This window comes from Drosophila suzukii, chromosome 3 (genome assembly GCF_043229965.1).
Source record: "Drosophila suzukii chromosome 3, CBGP_Dsuzu_IsoJpt1.0, whole genome shotgun sequence".
Lineage (NCBI taxonomy): Eukaryota > Metazoa > Arthropoda > Insecta > Diptera > Drosophilidae > Drosophila > Drosophila suzukii.
In genome coordinates, this window is record NC_092082.1 from 74,742,504 (window position 1) to 74,756,850 (window position 14,347).

Here is a 14,347-nt window from a genome sequence, read left to right on the forward strand (position 1 = left end):
TTTTTAACAATTCTACTGAAACGGCAATAAATTCGAGCAAACAAACTAACTAAAAAGTGAAAGCAACTTGCCTGCAAACCAAGCGCCTAAATGTATGCATATTGTATATTTATTTAGTCAAACATTTTAACTGGCTTACGAGGGCATCACTTAGTTTTAAAAGCATATACACATATACATATATGAACAATATATAGTATATATATGAATGCTCATGTGAGCAACCAAACAATTACGATATGAATCATTAAATACTTCCGAAAGCATTAAACCCGTGCCGTTTGACTTTAATCCTCCGTCTTGAAAGTGAACGAAGTGTCCGTCTCCACCAGCATATTCTCCAAACGCAAGCTCAGCAGGCGTCGCTGCAGATCCACCTTTACCACCGATGCCACTATGCGATCGCCGATGCTCAGCTCGCTGTTTTTCATGTGACTGTTGTGTATAAGGCCATCCCGCTCCACTCCCACGTCCACAAAAGCACCAAACTGGGTTACGTTGGTCACAGCACCTGCATCTCGGAATAGTTACAATAAGTTCTAACTTCAACTTGGTCTTGCTGCACCCACTAACCTGTGACTACATCTCCTATGCTCAGATCATCCAGCCGTGTTAGGCCCTGTTTGAAGAGAGGCCGCTTGTCTAGATCAGCTCGATAATCTTGAAGCAATTCGCGCTGTAGGGCAACCAGTAGAAATTCCAACTGAAACAGCAGAATCAATTTTAAACATATTTAGTAATTCAGTTATTAATTAGCACAGAAGAAAGGATTATGCTCAGTACTCGGATCAATAAATATGGATCAAGTCTTTTGATATTATTATTTTCTAAAGTTCGATCACAAACTTGGAAATCTGATTGAAGTCAGTTAAATAGGCAATATTATAGCCATTTTGGGGTTTGAAACATTAATAGAAACAAGTATATAGGACATAGATGACTTACCCGCTCCATTGGGATCTTGTGCTGCTTGGCTATGCGATCGAGATTCGATCGGGACTCTGCAAACTTCTTGATGCTTGCTATAAAGGCAGCCTTGCCTACATCTGACAGCTTCAAATTACATTCCCCCACGATACTGAAAGGACAAAAAGCATTTCGTTTTTAAAATTTGAAATTATCAATATGATCGCCGATCTGAAGCGGCAATATGATGAGCGCTGGCATTATCCCCCAAAGCTGCCACCGACCAAGACTAAGTATGTTGCTTGTGGAAAGGTGCCCTTTTACGGCCACAACGATAAGCCGGACTACAGGCCCTGCTGGCAGCATCCGCTTAACGTGCCGAACCAAGCTCTCTTCGGAGTTTGCTGGGAATATCCGCCGGAGCGGTACAAACGTCGCCCACTTCCGCCTCCATGCCGAGGATCGACCATTCCCGTCCATTTGCTGAAGCCCACCTTTAAGCATTGCGAGAACATCTACACCCGGTATGACTTTAAGCTGGAGGAGTGCGTGCATGAGCAAATTCTAGTAGTTGATCAGAAACTTAAGAAGCTCAAAAATCAGCTGGCCAAGGCCAAACCCTTGCAGATCAAGAAGGTTAAGGAGATGCGGTATCATGGAGTGCGCTATCGCATTTTGGTTGGATCCACCGGATGCACCAAGATCTATCCGGAGTACCTCAGCAGAATGACCGAGGAGCGGGAACTCTGCGAGTTTCAGAGGGCCTACAATATCGTTAATCAATCCAAGTAAGTCAAATTGTTATTCCAATGCCACCGCTAATGGTGAACCCTTAGTTCTGATTTGACCAAATCTTTTTTGGATATGCGTGAGTCCAAAGAGGAGTTGGATCTACGACTGACTAGGCTAGACCGATCCCTAGATAGTATATTTTTGCAAGATCTGGACTCGGTGTTAAAAATTATAGAAGACCTGAAGACGTACTTCTTTGGCGTTATCGTAAAGCTAAAAACCTGGGCAGAACTGATGGACCCGATGAAGGAGCACTCTATCGAAGACTATCTGGCGCTTTTGAGCCAGGATTCGGACTTCAAGAGCTTCATGAGGGCCGGCATGGAGAATTGCACTTGCAAGCGGTGCGACAAGAAGGATCCCTTGAAGCCGTATCTTCCTTGCTGGTGTCAGCACCCTGAATCCAGCGATGAAACATTAACTAAGAAATTCGATGATGATTGTCCTAAGACCTTTGCTGCCGTCGCGCAAAGCGACACTGACGTTGTCTATGAATCTAGCACTTCCATGCTAGTGAAAGCGGAAGCTGAGAAGGCCAGGATTGCAGCGGATCGGGCGGAGTAAAGTGCTTCTTAATAGGCTATTCAGTATCGTTTGTTGTATAATAAAGTTGGCTTACCTTTCCGCCACCTTATAGCTCTCCGGATGCACCCAAGTACAGTCTAGGGGATTCTGCAGTCGTCCTCCTACGCTTAATGGTTCGATGCGCACAAAGCCAGCGCACTGTACAAAGGATTTCTCACCTATAGTTCGCACCGAGAGTAGATCCTTGCGACACTGAAAAGGCCCCTTCTGCGTCCGGTACTCAATGATTTTTTCGGCCTTCTTCTCCGACAGACCAGCAATGTGCCTATAAGTCGCGAAATTGTTAGATAATATATGCCTTGAAGGACTCTTGGCATAAACCTACTTGAGCACACTTAAGCTGGCTGTGTTGAGGTCCACGCCCACATAGCTGACACATTCAGACACAACGTCCTTCAGCGATTCTGTCAGAATTTTCTCGGAAACATCGTGCTGATACATGCCAACACCCAGGTGTCTGGGCTCTATCTTCACATACTCACTCAGCGGATCGTTCAAACGACGCGCTATGGATACTACAGATAAATTAAAGTTGATTTTCATATTTCTCTTTTCATTTTAACTTTATGGTTCAAACCTGCACTCCTTTCGTTAGTATCCATATTGGGAAATTCCTTGGAGGCCACATCGCTGCAAGAGTAAACAGAAGCCCCGTTTTCGTTAACAATGCTGTAGCGAATACTTCTGCTGTCCAGGATGCCGGAGTGAAACATATCGGTTAGCCAATGCTCAGTTTCACGACAGGCAGTTCCATTGCCCAGGGCAATAATTTGGCAGCTTTCAAAGAAGTTTAAATTAATAAGAAGGTTCGCAAGTCAAACTACAAATAACATACTTGTGATCTGAAAGAATCTGAACCAATTTTTCTTCGGCTCCACGCTTATTAGACCTGGCCCCATGAGGGTAAATAACACCCGTGTCCAGCACATCGGCCGTCTCGGAAATAATTGCCAGTTTGCAGCCATTGGTGTACCCAGGATCTATGCCTAAAATGCGCTCTCCTTTGAGTGGAGACATCAACAACAGTTGCTTTAGGTTCTTTGCAAACACATCAATGGCAGCCTTTTGGGCCTTTTCCTTCAGATCGGCGCGAATCTGCCTGCACATCAATGGCTGCACTGTAATTATAGTTATTGATTAACATCGCATTAGTTTTCACTATGTTGTTCTTACACTTTTTTGAGTAGCATTCATCTAGCGATTTTGTAAACACCTCCCTTCTTAGGGGATACTGCAGGCCTTCGTTCATGTACTGATCTGATATGAAGCGCATCAGATCTCGTTTAAGATAGTCGCTGGTGTCTAATTTGACGGAAAGGAACTTATGCTTCTCTCCACGATTGATGGCCAACATTTGATGGGGTTTTATTGCTTTAATATCACCCTGAAAGTTAAAGTAGTTCTCAAACTTTGAGCTGTCCAATTTTTTGTCTGCGATGCCGCTAGATGCTTTACTCGAACTAGCTTTGGACGATGTCTTGGCCACCTTGGTCTTGCTGCACTTGAGGAATACCCGATGCACATTTTGTCTGAAATGGGATTATAAGGATACAGAAAAGGTTGGCAATAAAATAAAAATTATAACATATGTTTACAGTCTCCGAATTTCCTCCAACACATTTGTGTTCTTGCTAATGTTGTGTATAATAATGTTGCAGATTCCACTCATCACCAACGCTTCCGTGGCCAAGTCCACGTTACCGGGGTCCACAATTTCTTTGAGATTCACTTTAGGGACAGAGCCATAGAGCAAACGGTCGGCGTATTCTCCCAGGCCCAACGCTTTGGCGCGTTCCGCCAAAGTGCCCTTACTGGCTGGCTTGTAAGGGGCGTATAGAAACTCCAGTTCCTCGTTGGTCTTGGCGCACATCAGCTCCTCACGGATTTCCGTATTTAGGACGTTGTCACGCTCCAACTGACTGACGATATTCTCGGCCTTCTTGCGCAGATCCACAATCTCTGTATATGTGTTGCGAATGTCTCTCAGTCGATCTGGAGCTATGTGATCCACCAGATCTCGACGGTAGCTGCAAATGCAAATCAATCGAGAGGTAGTTCGAATAAATGTTGATTGAGACATACCGACAGATAAAAGGAATGGTGTTTTCGTTCTCAAAGAGCTGCACAATATTCCTCGCTGCCTGCGGCTGTATGTTCTCCGTTTCGGCAAGAAGCTCATGGATGTTCCACACCTTGCGGCGCTCCCAGAAGGAACTCCGTCCAGTGGTGGAGCTGGCTACAGGACCATCTGGTTGGGTCATAGTTGATGGTTCTACCACGTCCTCCTGGTCAGGATTACTCTCATTGGGACAATCATGTTCGGCTTCCTTTTCCTTTCTGGCACGCTTTCTCTTGGGAGCTGGAGCTTCGGAACTCCTTTCTGTGGAGGAGCTAGCTGCAGGACCTTTTCGTTTGGTTGTAGATGAGTGTGTGTCCTGGACATCAAGATCGATATTCTTCTCATTAGGACAAGCATTTTCGTCTTCTTTTTCCTTTCTTGCCCGCTTCTTCTTGGGAGCTGCTGCCTCAGCAGATGCACTCTTGGATGTGGGCCATCGCTGGCGCTTGGTGCTGTAAGGTATTCTTATATATACAATATCCTTGCTGGGCTAATGGGTTCACCACTTACCCGCCTGCCTGGGCATTTGCAGCGCGATCTATCCTGCGGTTTTGGGTCTCCGGTGGCCTGTAATCATCGTTCTCCGAAAGATTCATTTCCTCATCCGAGTCTGAGTGCTCAATTACCAGCTTTTTTGTGGCTGCAGCGCGTCGGGGTCTTGTGGACATTTTGAATATAAGAACAGGTCGGTAAAATTGGGGTCACAAAGCAAAGGTCTCCTTTAAACTGAGTTTGTGTTTATTTCCGCGCAGCTAAGAGGTTGCGTCTTTTGATAATGTATTCCCAATTGTTTATTAATATACACAATATACGTTTTTATGCCTAAACTAGTTTTAAGCTCTGCAAAACGTCTAAAACAAAGGGGTTCAAAAATTTGGCGTGCCCTAGCTGAAGCCGCAAATTCCTGAATAATCGATTGGCAGCAACAGCTGCTTGCGGCATTTATCGATAGCGATTGCAGAGAAACAGCTGCTAAGGGCGGTTTTATTTTGCAACCTTATTTCATATTTAATTTTATCAAAGAAAATGCTAAGATATGCATTGCAAATCGGCGGAAAACAAAGCCTTGGATTCCCTCGGCACCTGACCAATCAAAACTTGAAGCGCAACTACAGCAGCAAGATCAGGAACATAGGAATACTGGCGCACATCGATGCAGGTGAGCAAAGTCAAGGAAATTCCGAATTGCAACAAAGTTTACCTGGTAAACAAACGCAATTTAGGCAAAACAACCACAACGGAACGCATGCTGTTCTATGCGGGCAAGACCAGGGCACTAGGTGAAGTGCATCGCGGCAACACGGTCACCGATTACCTAACCCAGGAGCGGGAACGGGGCATCACCATCTGCAGCTCGGCAGTCACATTTCCCTGGAATGACCACCGGTAGGGGTTTCTCTGGCTATTGCTCCTTCTACGCCTAACTTATACCCTTTTATCCAGCATCAACCTGCTGGACACTCCCGGCCACATTGACTTTACCATGGAGGTAGAGCAATCCCTCTATGCGGTGGATGGAGTGGTCGTGGTTCTGGATGGCACCGCTGGCGTGGAGGCCCAAACAGTCACTGTGTGGTCGCAGGCAGATAAGCACAAGCTTTCCCGTCTGATATTCGTCAACAAGATGGATCGCCCAGATGCGGACTTCGAAAAGTGCGTCAGCGATCTAAAGGATAAGCTGGAAACGCAGCCCGTTTGCTTACAGTATCCGGTAAAAAACGAAGACGGTGTATTGGGTAAGATTCTAAGAATTCTTAAATGTATGGTTAATCAAAACTTACCTTTAGCCATCAACGATGTGATCACCCTGGAGCGACTAAGCTGGCAACCAAAGGATCTGGGTCGCAGCTACAAAAATGTAAAACTAGAGCCCTCAGATGATTTGCGTCAGATGCAGGAAAAGCGCAATGAACTGATTGATCAGCTTTCGGGATTGGATGACGAACTTGCCGATGTGGTAATCAGCACGGAGAGCTTCGACAAAGTGGACAATTCACTAATAGAAAGAGCTCTTCGACGGGCAACCGGTCAACAGAAAGTTGTACCCGTGCTCTTGGGGTCCGCCTACAAAAACGTAGGCATTCAGCGACTAATGGATGCTGTTAATGCCTATCTGCCTGCTCCAGAGGAGCGCAACCAAATCTACGACTGCTTTGGGTAGGAGTGTAACTAAGATGAGGAATCCTTCCATATTAAAATCCTCATCTTGTAGCACAGAAGTGGCTGGCAAGGTCTTTAAGATTGTACACGACAAACAACGTGGTGCGTTGACCCTGGTACGGATTCTACGGGGCGAGATTAAACGAGGCATGCGTTTGATTTCCGCTCGTGGCCAAGCAGAAGTTGTTTCAAAGCTTTATGAGCCTTTGGCGGACGAATATCGAGAGGTCAGCGCTGTGCAATCTGGTGATGTGGTGATCTGTGCAGGGCTAAAGGTAAACTATACAAAATAAATCTAATTAAACACCAACTTAATAAAAAAGTAGTCCACAGTGACGGGAGATCTGCTGACCTCCAGTCAGACAGCCTTAAAGAATGCCCAGAAACGTTTGAAGCAAAGCCTGGGTGCTGCTGCGAACAAGGACGAGGAAGATGATGAGATGGAAGAGTCAGACGAGCTTTTTGCCATCGATCCACAGATACCCGATGCCGTCTACTTTTGTTCCATCGAGCCCCCCAGCGTATCCTCCCAAACTGCAATGGAGCAGGCATTGAGGCAACTGCAACGGGAGGATCCTAGCCTGCGTGTCAGCTACGATTCCGTCACCGGTCAGACAGTGCTCGGTGGAATGGGCGAGCTGCACATGGACATTATCAAGTCGCGCATCTTGAGCGAGTACAAAATCGACGTTGATCTGGGACCCCTACAAATTGCCTATAAGGAGACTATTGATTCACCTGCGTTGACCACGTTAAGTGTAGAGAAGGAAATCGCTGGCAGCAAGCAGAATGTCAGTATAACCCTGGAGGTGGTTAAGAATCAAACTGATTTGTTCAGGTAAGCTAAAATGCCAGATTTCTGCTTGAAATCCATCTGATTTTCCGGTTTTCCACCAAAGCTTAGACAAGTCGCCGGAGAACTTGCCAAACCTCAATACACTGCGGCCACGAATACTTCAGGTTCTTCGGAAGGGCTCTATTAGTGCTCTGGAGCGAGGACCCCGCGTTGGTGGACAGGTAGTGGACACGCAGATTCGCCTGCACAACGCCACTATTGGTCGGGGCACTGCGGATTCTTTTGTCATGGCTACGGCAGCTCAGTGTGTGCAAAAGGTAGGTTGAAGCGGTGAAAAGTAATGTGGTTAACAAATATTTTTCTCGACTTCACAGCTGCTAAGCACGAGTGGCACCCGGCTGTTGGAACCCATCATGGCACTTCAAATTGTGGCACCCAGTGAACGTATTTCCGGCATCATAGCTGATCTTTCACGACGACGTGCGCTGATCAACGATGTCTTGCCGAAGGGTGATAGAAATAAGGTAAACGGCTGGGGAAGCGCATATGTTTTGAAAGCCATTATTTAACCCACTCTTTTTTATAGATGATTCTGGTGAATGCCCCTTTGGCAGAGCTATCCGGTTACTCCAGTGCCCTGCGCACAATTAGCTCCGGCACAGCGAGCATGACGATGCAGCCATGTGGCTTCTCTTCCATGAACTCTGCGGACGAATCGCTGGCGGAGCGAAGAGCCCAGGGCCTTGAATAGTAACCAGTGCACTCAGAATTGTTAACTAGTTATACTCCGTCTAGCAGGCGGGCTGTCAACTGCCTGCTGCCCTGATTGGGCGGATATTTGTTTGTAAATTTTGATCTGTCCAGCAATAGATTGTTTTTGTGACTCAATACATGTCGGACCCATATTTTGTTGTTCATTTTCAGACCCCTGAGCCTTAAGTTTTTGAAAGTGTTGTAAATTCGCGTCACAGATTGGTTTTTTTTTGTCTGAAGCGCTAGTCGCAACCATGGCGTTCTCCACTCAAAAGGAGTTCTTTCACGTGCCGTTTAGTAACGAGACATACGAATTCGAGTGCATCGATTCGTGCGTTAAGCTAAAGAGCTATCCATCCACCATCGACGACAGATCATGGTCGGCAAACGAGGACAAGAAGTCGCAGTTTGTGGCTGATCTGGTGGCCTGCAATTCACCTATTAAGAAGCAACGTGACGAGGATGGAAGACCTTCGCCCAGAACTCCATCGGGACCAGAGGATGAGTACGGTAGCAGCTTGGTGGTGGGCGACAGTCTTATTAATGCGGCCGACGACACTATCGGGCGAATGCAGGATCTGATGATCAAGAACAATATGCTCCAGAAGAAACTGGCAGATTCCGATGAAAAGCTGAGGACGGCCAACCAGGAGAGTGACGAGATCAAGCGAATTATGGATCAGCGCTATGACCCGGCCAAGAGCAAGGAACTGAAAAAAAAGATCAAGCAGCTGGCCGACGACAATAAGATCACTCCGCAGGACGAGAAGGAGCTGAACGATCTGCAGGCGGCCATCGACGATATGAACAAGGCCCACGATATTCTGGAGGCGGAGAATGCCAATCTAAAGCGGCTGATTGATAAGCAATCAAAGCGTTGCAAGCTGGACAGCATCCCTATAGAACCGGAAAAGAGCACCGACATCCCGTATCTGCAGAAGAAGATCGATGATCTGGGCAAGGAGGTAGCCCTACTGCGTCAGTTCGAGGACGAAGTGATGAAGCGATGTGCTAAGAAGTGCGGAGCCGATGGTGGCGGCGGCAGTGGTGGTGGTCCTGCGGGTTCCGGCGGAAGCAGAGGTGCTCCTGGCAAGGGCAGCTTCTCGCCGAATAAGGATGCCGATAACATCCAAAAGATCTTGGCGGATCGCGATGCTCTGCGCAAGAAGTGCAAGGAACTGGAGGAGCTCGGCGAAAAGGTCAACCAGCTTGAGCAGAAGGCCAACGAGGCCGAGTGCCTGACGAACAACCTCGAGGACAATCTTCAGCAGCAGTGCCAGTGCATGCAGCAGCTGCAATGCGAGATGCAGGAGATGCAGAACTACTACGAGAACGAGGTGGACAAGGCCAAGGGAAACGAGGAGATACTCAAGGTACATTGGTCTAGACAGATAAATTAATATACATATATTACAAGTGGATTCCCTACCTCTCCCCACCAGTGCCGATGCAATCAGATGAAGCAGGAACTGGTGTCCGCCAAGTGTGCCGCCCAGCGGGCCCAGTGTCTGCAAATGGAGATCGATGTACTGCGAAACGAGCTGCGAAAGCGGGACATAGCCATCAACGCATACGACTGCCAGTACCAGCAGCTAATGGTGAGTATCGACAGGGAGCTGCTGGGACGGACCATCTAAATGCCTTTTACTCGGCCTCCAGATGAAGGCCAAGATGTTCAAGAGCGCCGGCTACCGTTTCCTCGACGACCTGCCACCCGATTGCAGCGAAAGCTGTGCCGATTGTGCCGAGGAGGAGGATGAAGGAAACGGAGCACCCTGAAACCGGAATAGCTTTCCCTTTCGATTAGATTGTTTCCAAATTTCCAACAGCCATTGATCGAAATCTATAGTTTTAACAAATTAAACCATTCATAAAACCGCCAAGATTGCTTTTACTATTTGCATAATATATTCAGTTAAATTAAAAGATTTTACGAATATAACGGAACAAATTGTTTCATTTCAAAACTAATTCTTGTAAATAATCGAATGAAAAATCGATAGCTGTTTGTTTACCTAATCGAATGTCACGTTTGCCAGCAGAACGCGTTAGTGCATTTCGGTTAATTCTTCAAAAGTTTGTTATTGCGGAGTTTTTATATAATAAATAAATTACGATGGAGAAGATTGCGTCGGCCAAAACGTGTCTAAAACTGTTGCAGGTTAGTGGGTAATTGGTTGGGTAACCGAACATTTTCTTCGTAATAAGCCTTTCATTGATAATCGCAGGTCTTGCCTGGCGTGCAGCAGGCGGCCACCATTCCAGGTGGCCTGGCTCCTCCGCTCCAGAATCTGATCCAGATGCAGCAGGTGCGACACAGGCAGACCAAGCACTGGCAGCCCGAGTTCAAGCGCCTGCGCAAGCTGAAGTTCGTGAAAATGGATCTGCCCAATCTGAGAGAGAAACAGGAGGACATCACCAAGGAGGAGATGCGCAGCCGGATGAAGGAGCGCGGTGTTCTGCCGCCGCGTCCCTGGATGGAGCGTCCATTCCACATCAGCTGCACTGGGGGCATCTTCGAGGCGTATGTGCCGCCGGAGGGCGATGGCAAGAAGTCGATAATCTCGACATCGGGCGCCAAGCAGAAGCTAGAGTTTCTGGAGAAGAAGTCCAAAAGCTTGATGGCCGTGCGCAAGATTCGTTCCTACGAGGAGAGTTTCGGCACCGACGAGTTCGGCGCCGAAGCCCAAGATATCTACATCCAGGCGCACACGCACATGGCCGCCAAGGAGAAGTACAAGATCCGTGAGTTTGTCACCGAGCGCTGTTATCCGGAGATGATGCACAACGTCAAGGACAAGACCATTCGCTGGAAGTTCTTGCAGTCACTGGAGCCACCACGCGTCGTCCACGCCCGCGTCACCGAGGTGATCACCAAGGAGAACCAGTTCGCCCAGGTCACCGTACGTTTTCACAGTCAGCAAATGTTGGCCATATACGACCGCTTCGGTAGGCTGATGCACGGCAGCGAGATCCTAACAAAGGACGTACTGGAGTATGTAGTGTTCGAGAAGCACATCTCCAATGAGTATGGTAAGTGGCGGCTGCACGACAAGATCATCCCCGATTGGCTGCCTGCCAAGGAGCCGGCTCCCATTACTTATCGCCTTATCGAGGATATGGAGGAGGAGCCTCCAAAGGAACTGAGCGCCGGTGAGGAGGCAAAACAACTGGAGACAGGCAGCGAACAGTCCAAGGAGCAACTCCAACTGACCACGCCGGTTGAGAGCCGTGCGAAACCGTCTCTGACCATTTGATTGTACTTTTTATGGGCCGCCTGGCGGCTCAGAAGGATGCGCCTCAATGTAGCATAATGAATTTTGAGTCACCACATTGTTAAATTATAATTTTAAAAAACATTTTTATTTGTTTTTATTTTACTTTATTATTATATTTAAACATACGAGTGTGGAATACACATATAAAGATATTTACGGAAATGTAGGTATGAGCATATGCATATGCATATTTTTGGCTTTGATCATTTAGCAAGTTCATTGATTTAACAATATCCTATAGCTCCCATAAGAATAACCGAAAAAATAATGAGAAACATTTTTTTGAATTAGGTATACAAAACATTTATTATTATTTAAAAAACACATTTTTAATCCATCTTCATCTTGTAGTTCTACTTTTTTAAAAATTGTAACTTCTAGATATTGGAAATTCTCTACTACAATTGATGCTAAGGTTGACTTTAAAGAATTGATTGTTTTTTAAAAAATTGGAAAGTCGAAGACTTATATTTAAAATATTATTAGTTTTTTAAATTGAATTTTAGTGAAAAATATTAAGAGGTGTGGATATAGGTGTGGAAATGGATGTTTAGTTCAGAATCAATTTAATTTGTAACAAATATCTGTGTTAAATATCAAGTTCAAATCTTTTTGGGTTGGCTGGCATTTATGGAGAATTGCTCTATATAAGGGGGCATTTCATCAACCAAATTTCCTACATCTCATTCTGTGGGTTTCCAGCGACTTAAAATATTTGGAAAACCTTAATAATTCATTCTGTAGGTTTTTTACCCGACCCAAGTGTGCGGTAAGAAAGTTCATACCTATTGAGTGGAGGTCTGCGCCGGTCTACGGGGTGCATGGTTTTGTTTTTATATACCACTTTTTCTGTTATCCAATCGAGAAAACTTTGAATATCGGTGAAGACGATCACCCCATTCTTAATATGGCTTACTATGCCAACCAGTAGATACCTTTGGATGCCATTAACCTTTTTATAAGTACCTACCACTGAACGGGGTGAATCGTAAACAAAGTTCCTAGGTTTCTTGACACAAAATTGATGAGAATTAACTTGCCTATTCATTTTTGTGGAGCAAAGGGAATCATCGATTCGTGTGAATTGTTGATTTTGAAGACCCAAATTATTACGACGATAAAAAAGGGCTGGTAGTGTTTTTGAAGGATTTGAGTACATTTGAAGGCAGATAGGCCTTATTAGATCTGAAAAGAAAAGCTGTTTATATAAGATATTAATTACTTAACATCAAGCTATTCAACATGGTTTCGTCACCTGTTGTGCTAGTTCAAGCAAAGCTATATTGTTCCTTTTTGGTTTTGAAGGTGAGAAACGTGGGTGTTTATCGATCTTAAGGACATCAACATCAAAGTATTTTGATTTAACGGTTCTGAGAAGAAATATGTAGATTTTACGAAAATTTAAATATGAACAACTTAAATTAAATTAAATAAAAACAAATATTTTTAGAAAAAAAGTATATTTTTCTTACATTTTAGAGGCATCTGTTGGCAAACCTTTTGCGACAGTCAACACAAATCCTTTAGAATTCGAAAACAAAATTAATTATTGCAATGATATGATCAAGATGATAAAAGGTAAGTACTTACGGTCAGTGATCAGGGTGCCCTTAATAGTGTTCACAAGACGGAATGACTCCGAAACGCGAACTATAATATCCACGGCCCAATGGCCTCCGCACTCCTCAAATAAAAGGGGATCGTTGTATTTTTGCACCGTTTCAGCAATCCAGTCTTGGTAGCTCTCAACATTTGTGTAAACACCCTTGCTATTACAGAGTAATGAGCCGTAGCTTACGATGCCAATCTGCACGTAGCTTTTAGTCCCCTGATACACATAATCCACCGCCAACGGCCCCCCGGAGTCGCCAGTACATGTATCGCCTCCATTAGATGATTCCGCACAGAATTGGTCATTGCTAAAAAGCAGGTGGGAGCATTCCTTCTGTCTTTTCCGAGTTAGAGTGATGCTCATAATTATATCGCTGAGAACCGGCACGAAAGGTTTTGTCTTGCCCCAGCCGTAAGCCCTACCTTTAATGTTATCCGGAAAATGTACAGCGCTATCCACGATAATGCAAATGGGCCGGATGAAAGCTGCAGATATATTTAACATTAGAAACCGCTGAATCGAAATAAAGTAAAACCGATTTTTTTTTTAATGAAAATCGACAGCTGCCTTTTAATGTGAGTATTTCTTACCATTATAATCCACTGTATCTTTTAGCCTAATAAGTCCTATATCATACATTATAGGAAAAGTATTGAGTTGGAAACGGGGATAAGGTATAGCCCGGCTCACGGTAAACTCTCTTACGACTTCACAATTTGAAGTCTTGCAAGATCTATCCTTCTCCCCAAGGCGCACGAATCTACACCAAAATAGTTAGTGCCAATCATCAAATACTCTTTAAATACTAACCGTAAGTCGTCAACTAAGCAATGCGCTGCTGTTAATACAAAACCTAAGTAATATAAATTATTAAAGTACGGCATTAACATAAATTGTCCAATGCTTACGATTAGTAACAAGAGTTCCCCCGCATACAAATTTATTTTCACTACGGTATAAGCTGGCCATCCACGCTGTGTCAATTCCCCGAGCGTCGGTGCCTAGGGTAACTTTTAAGCCAAGCTCTATATGACCCTCACACGCTCTATCGAGGAGATATGCTAATCCCTGGTGGGAAAGCAAGAACGCGAACAGCGCTAACAAAGACACTGACATCATTTTAAACGAAAATATACCGAGCTACTAATGCTGATCCTCAAACGTAAGCATATGAGAACCCAATTTTGTATAAGATCATTAATGTTAACGTTGATAAGGTATTTTTAATAATACATTTATAATGTACTAATGTATGTATAAATACGCAAACACACGAACACAAGAAAATTGGTGACATAGATAACAAAAATGTGCTGTGCCGAACGTTGCAATTTAGTCAAAAGGAA

At 45.0% G+C, this 14,347-nt stretch overlaps 6 protein-coding genes across 9 annotated transcripts; 4 read left to right on the forward strand and 2 right to left on the reverse strand.

Annotated features, from left to right (window-relative positions):
* Window positions 1–87: 87 nt before the first annotated feature.
* On the reverse strand, window positions 88–5,255 carry LOC108016072 (uncharacterized protein YdcI). The gene is made up of 11 exons (XM_017082665.4): window positions 4,913–5,255; window positions 4,366–4,854; window positions 3,879–4,310; window positions 3,457–3,812; window positions 3,119–3,401; window positions 2,861–3,060; window positions 2,609–2,798; window positions 2,318–2,548; window positions 946–1,078; window positions 574–703; window positions 88–511 (listed from the first exon to the last, which is right to left on the reverse strand). Exons 1-11 carry the CDS (start codon window positions 5,068–5,070, stop codon window positions 288–290), a joined length of 2,826 nt encoding a protein of 941 aa, XP_016938154.3. The 5' UTR covers window positions 5,071–5,255; the 3' UTR covers window positions 88–287.
* Window positions 1,078–2,334, forward strand: LOC108016075 (uncharacterized). The gene is made up of 2 exons (XM_017082669.4): window positions 1,078–1,694; window positions 1,743–2,334. The coding sequence occupies exons 1-2, from the start codon at window positions 1,126–1,128 to the stop codon at window positions 2,260–2,262; spliced, it is 1,089 nt and encodes a 362-aa protein (XP_016938158.3). The 5' UTR covers window positions 1,078–1,125; the 3' UTR covers window positions 2,263–2,334.
* An 84-nt stretch (window positions 5,256–5,339) lies between the features above and the next one.
* Window positions 5,340–8,263, forward strand: mRRF2 (mitochondrial ribosome recycling factor 2). 2 transcript variants are annotated; one of them, XM_017082666.4, is made up of 9 exons: window positions 5,342–5,561; window positions 5,626–5,788; window positions 5,846–6,138; window positions 6,190–6,559; window positions 6,615–6,837; window positions 6,889–7,400; window positions 7,462–7,675; window positions 7,733–7,882; window positions 7,945–8,263. In XM_017082666.4, the coding sequence occupies exons 1-9, from the start codon at window positions 5,429–5,431 to the stop codon at window positions 8,107–8,109; spliced, it is 2,223 nt and encodes a 740-aa protein (XP_016938155.4). In that variant the 5' UTR covers window positions 5,342–5,428; the 3' UTR covers window positions 8,110–8,263. The 2 variants fall into 2 exon arrangements, with proteins under 2 accessions (XP_070852592.1, XP_016938155.4); XM_070996491.1 differs by lacking the exons at window positions 7,462–7,675; window positions 7,733–7,882; window positions 7,945–8,263 and having other exon boundaries at window positions 5,340–5,561; window positions 6,896–7,023.
* A 102-nt stretch (window positions 8,264–8,365) lies between these two features.
* Window positions 8,366–9,990, forward strand: LOC108016074 (uncharacterized). Its single transcript, XM_017082668.4, has 3 exons — window positions 8,366–9,484; window positions 9,554–9,709; window positions 9,771–9,990. The coding sequence occupies exons 1-3, from the start codon at window positions 8,366–8,368 to the stop codon at window positions 9,888–9,890; spliced, it is 1,395 nt and encodes a 464-aa protein (XP_016938157.3). The 3' UTR covers window positions 9,891–9,990.
* Window positions 9,991–10,119: 129 nt separating this feature from the next.
* On the forward strand, window positions 10,120–11,470 carry mRpL45 (mitochondrial ribosomal protein L45). Its single transcript, XM_017082674.4, has 2 exons — window positions 10,120–10,272; window positions 10,340–11,470. The coding sequence occupies exons 1-2, from the start codon at window positions 10,228–10,230 to the stop codon at window positions 11,366–11,368; spliced, it is 1,074 nt and encodes a 357-aa protein (XP_016938163.3). The 5' UTR covers window positions 10,120–10,227; the 3' UTR covers window positions 11,369–11,470.
* A 153-nt stretch (window positions 11,471–11,623) lies between these two features.
* LOC139353139 (chymotrypsin-like protease CTRL-1) lies at window positions 11,624–14,154 on the reverse strand. Of its 3 annotated transcripts, none has more exons than XM_070996495.1 (7): window positions 13,910–14,154; window positions 13,812–13,854; window positions 13,592–13,761; window positions 12,980–13,486; window positions 12,862–12,910; window positions 12,645–12,759; window positions 11,624–12,574 (listed from the first exon to the last, which is right to left on the reverse strand). In XM_070996495.1, exons 1-7 carry the CDS (start codon window positions 14,118–14,120, stop codon window positions 12,569–12,571), a joined length of 1,101 nt encoding a protein of 366 aa, XP_070852596.1. In that variant the 5' UTR covers window positions 14,121–14,154; the 3' UTR covers window positions 11,624–12,568. The 3 variants fall into 3 exon arrangements, with proteins under 3 accessions (XP_070852596.1, XP_070852594.1, XP_070852595.1); XM_070996493.1 differs by having other exon boundaries at window positions 11,624–12,587; window positions 13,910–14,152; XM_070996494.1 differs by having other exon boundaries at window positions 11,624–12,759.
* Between the last annotated feature and the right edge of the window lie 193 nt (window positions 14,155–14,347).

Coding starts and splice junctions, on each gene's coding strand:
- LOC108016075 (XM_017082669.4), top strand. CDS start 1,126: ATGATCGCCGATCTGAAGCGGCAATATGATGAGCGCTGGCATTATCCC. Junction 1,695..1,742: donor AATATCGTTAATCAATCCAA/GTAAGTCAAATT, acceptor GTGAACCCTTAG/TTCTGATTTGACCAAATCTT.
- LOC108016072 (XM_017082665.4), bottom strand. CDS start 5,070: ATGTCCACAAGACCCCGACGCGCTGCAGCCACAAAAAAGCTGGTAATT. Junction 1,079..2,317: donor AGCTATAAGGTGGCGGAAAG/GTAAGCCAACTT, acceptor TTGTCCTTTCAG/TATCGTGGGGGAATGTAATT. Junction 512..573: donor CATAGGAGATGTAGTCACAG/GTTAGTGGGTGC, acceptor TCCGAGATGCAG/GTGCTGTGACCAACGTAACC.
- mRRF2 (XM_017082666.4), top strand. CDS start 5,429: ATGCTAAGATATGCATTGCAAATCGGCGGAAAACAAAGCCTTGGATTC. Junction 5,789..5,845: donor TTTCCCTGGAATGACCACCG/GTAGGGGTTTCT, acceptor CCTTTTATCCAG/CATCAACCTGCTGGACACTC. Junction 6,139..6,189: donor AAACGAAGACGGTGTATTGG/GTAAGATTCTAA, acceptor ACTTACCTTTAG/CCATCAACGATGTGATCACC.
- LOC108016074 (XM_017082668.4), top strand. CDS start 8,366: ATGGCGTTCTCCACTCAAAAGGAGTTCTTTCACGTGCCGTTTAGTAAC. Junction 9,485..9,553: donor GAAACGAGGAGATACTCAAG/GTACATTGGTCT, acceptor TCTCCCCACCAG/TGCCGATGCAATCAGATGAA. Junction 9,710..9,770: donor GCCAGTACCAGCAGCTAATG/GTGAGTATCGAC, acceptor CTCGGCCTCCAG/ATGAAGGCCAAGATGTTCAA.
- mRpL45 (XM_017082674.4), top strand. CDS start 10,228: ATGGAGAAGATTGCGTCGGCCAAAACGTGTCTAAAACTGTTGCAG. Junction 10,273..10,339: donor CGTGTCTAAAACTGTTGCAG/GTTAGTGGGTAA, acceptor TGATAATCGCAG/GTCTTGCCTGGCGTGCAGCA.
- LOC139353139 (XM_070996493.1), bottom strand. CDS start 14,120: ATGATGTCAGTGTCTTTGTTAGCGCTGTTCGCGTTCTTGCTTTCCCAC. Junction 13,855..13,909: donor GGGAACTCTTGTTACTAATC/GTAAGCATTGGA, acceptor TATATTACTTAG/GTTTTGTATTAACAGCAGCG. Junction 12,911..12,979: donor GGGCACCCTGATCACTGACC/GTAAGTACTTAC, acceptor CGAATTCTAAAG/GATTTGTGTTGACTGTCGCA.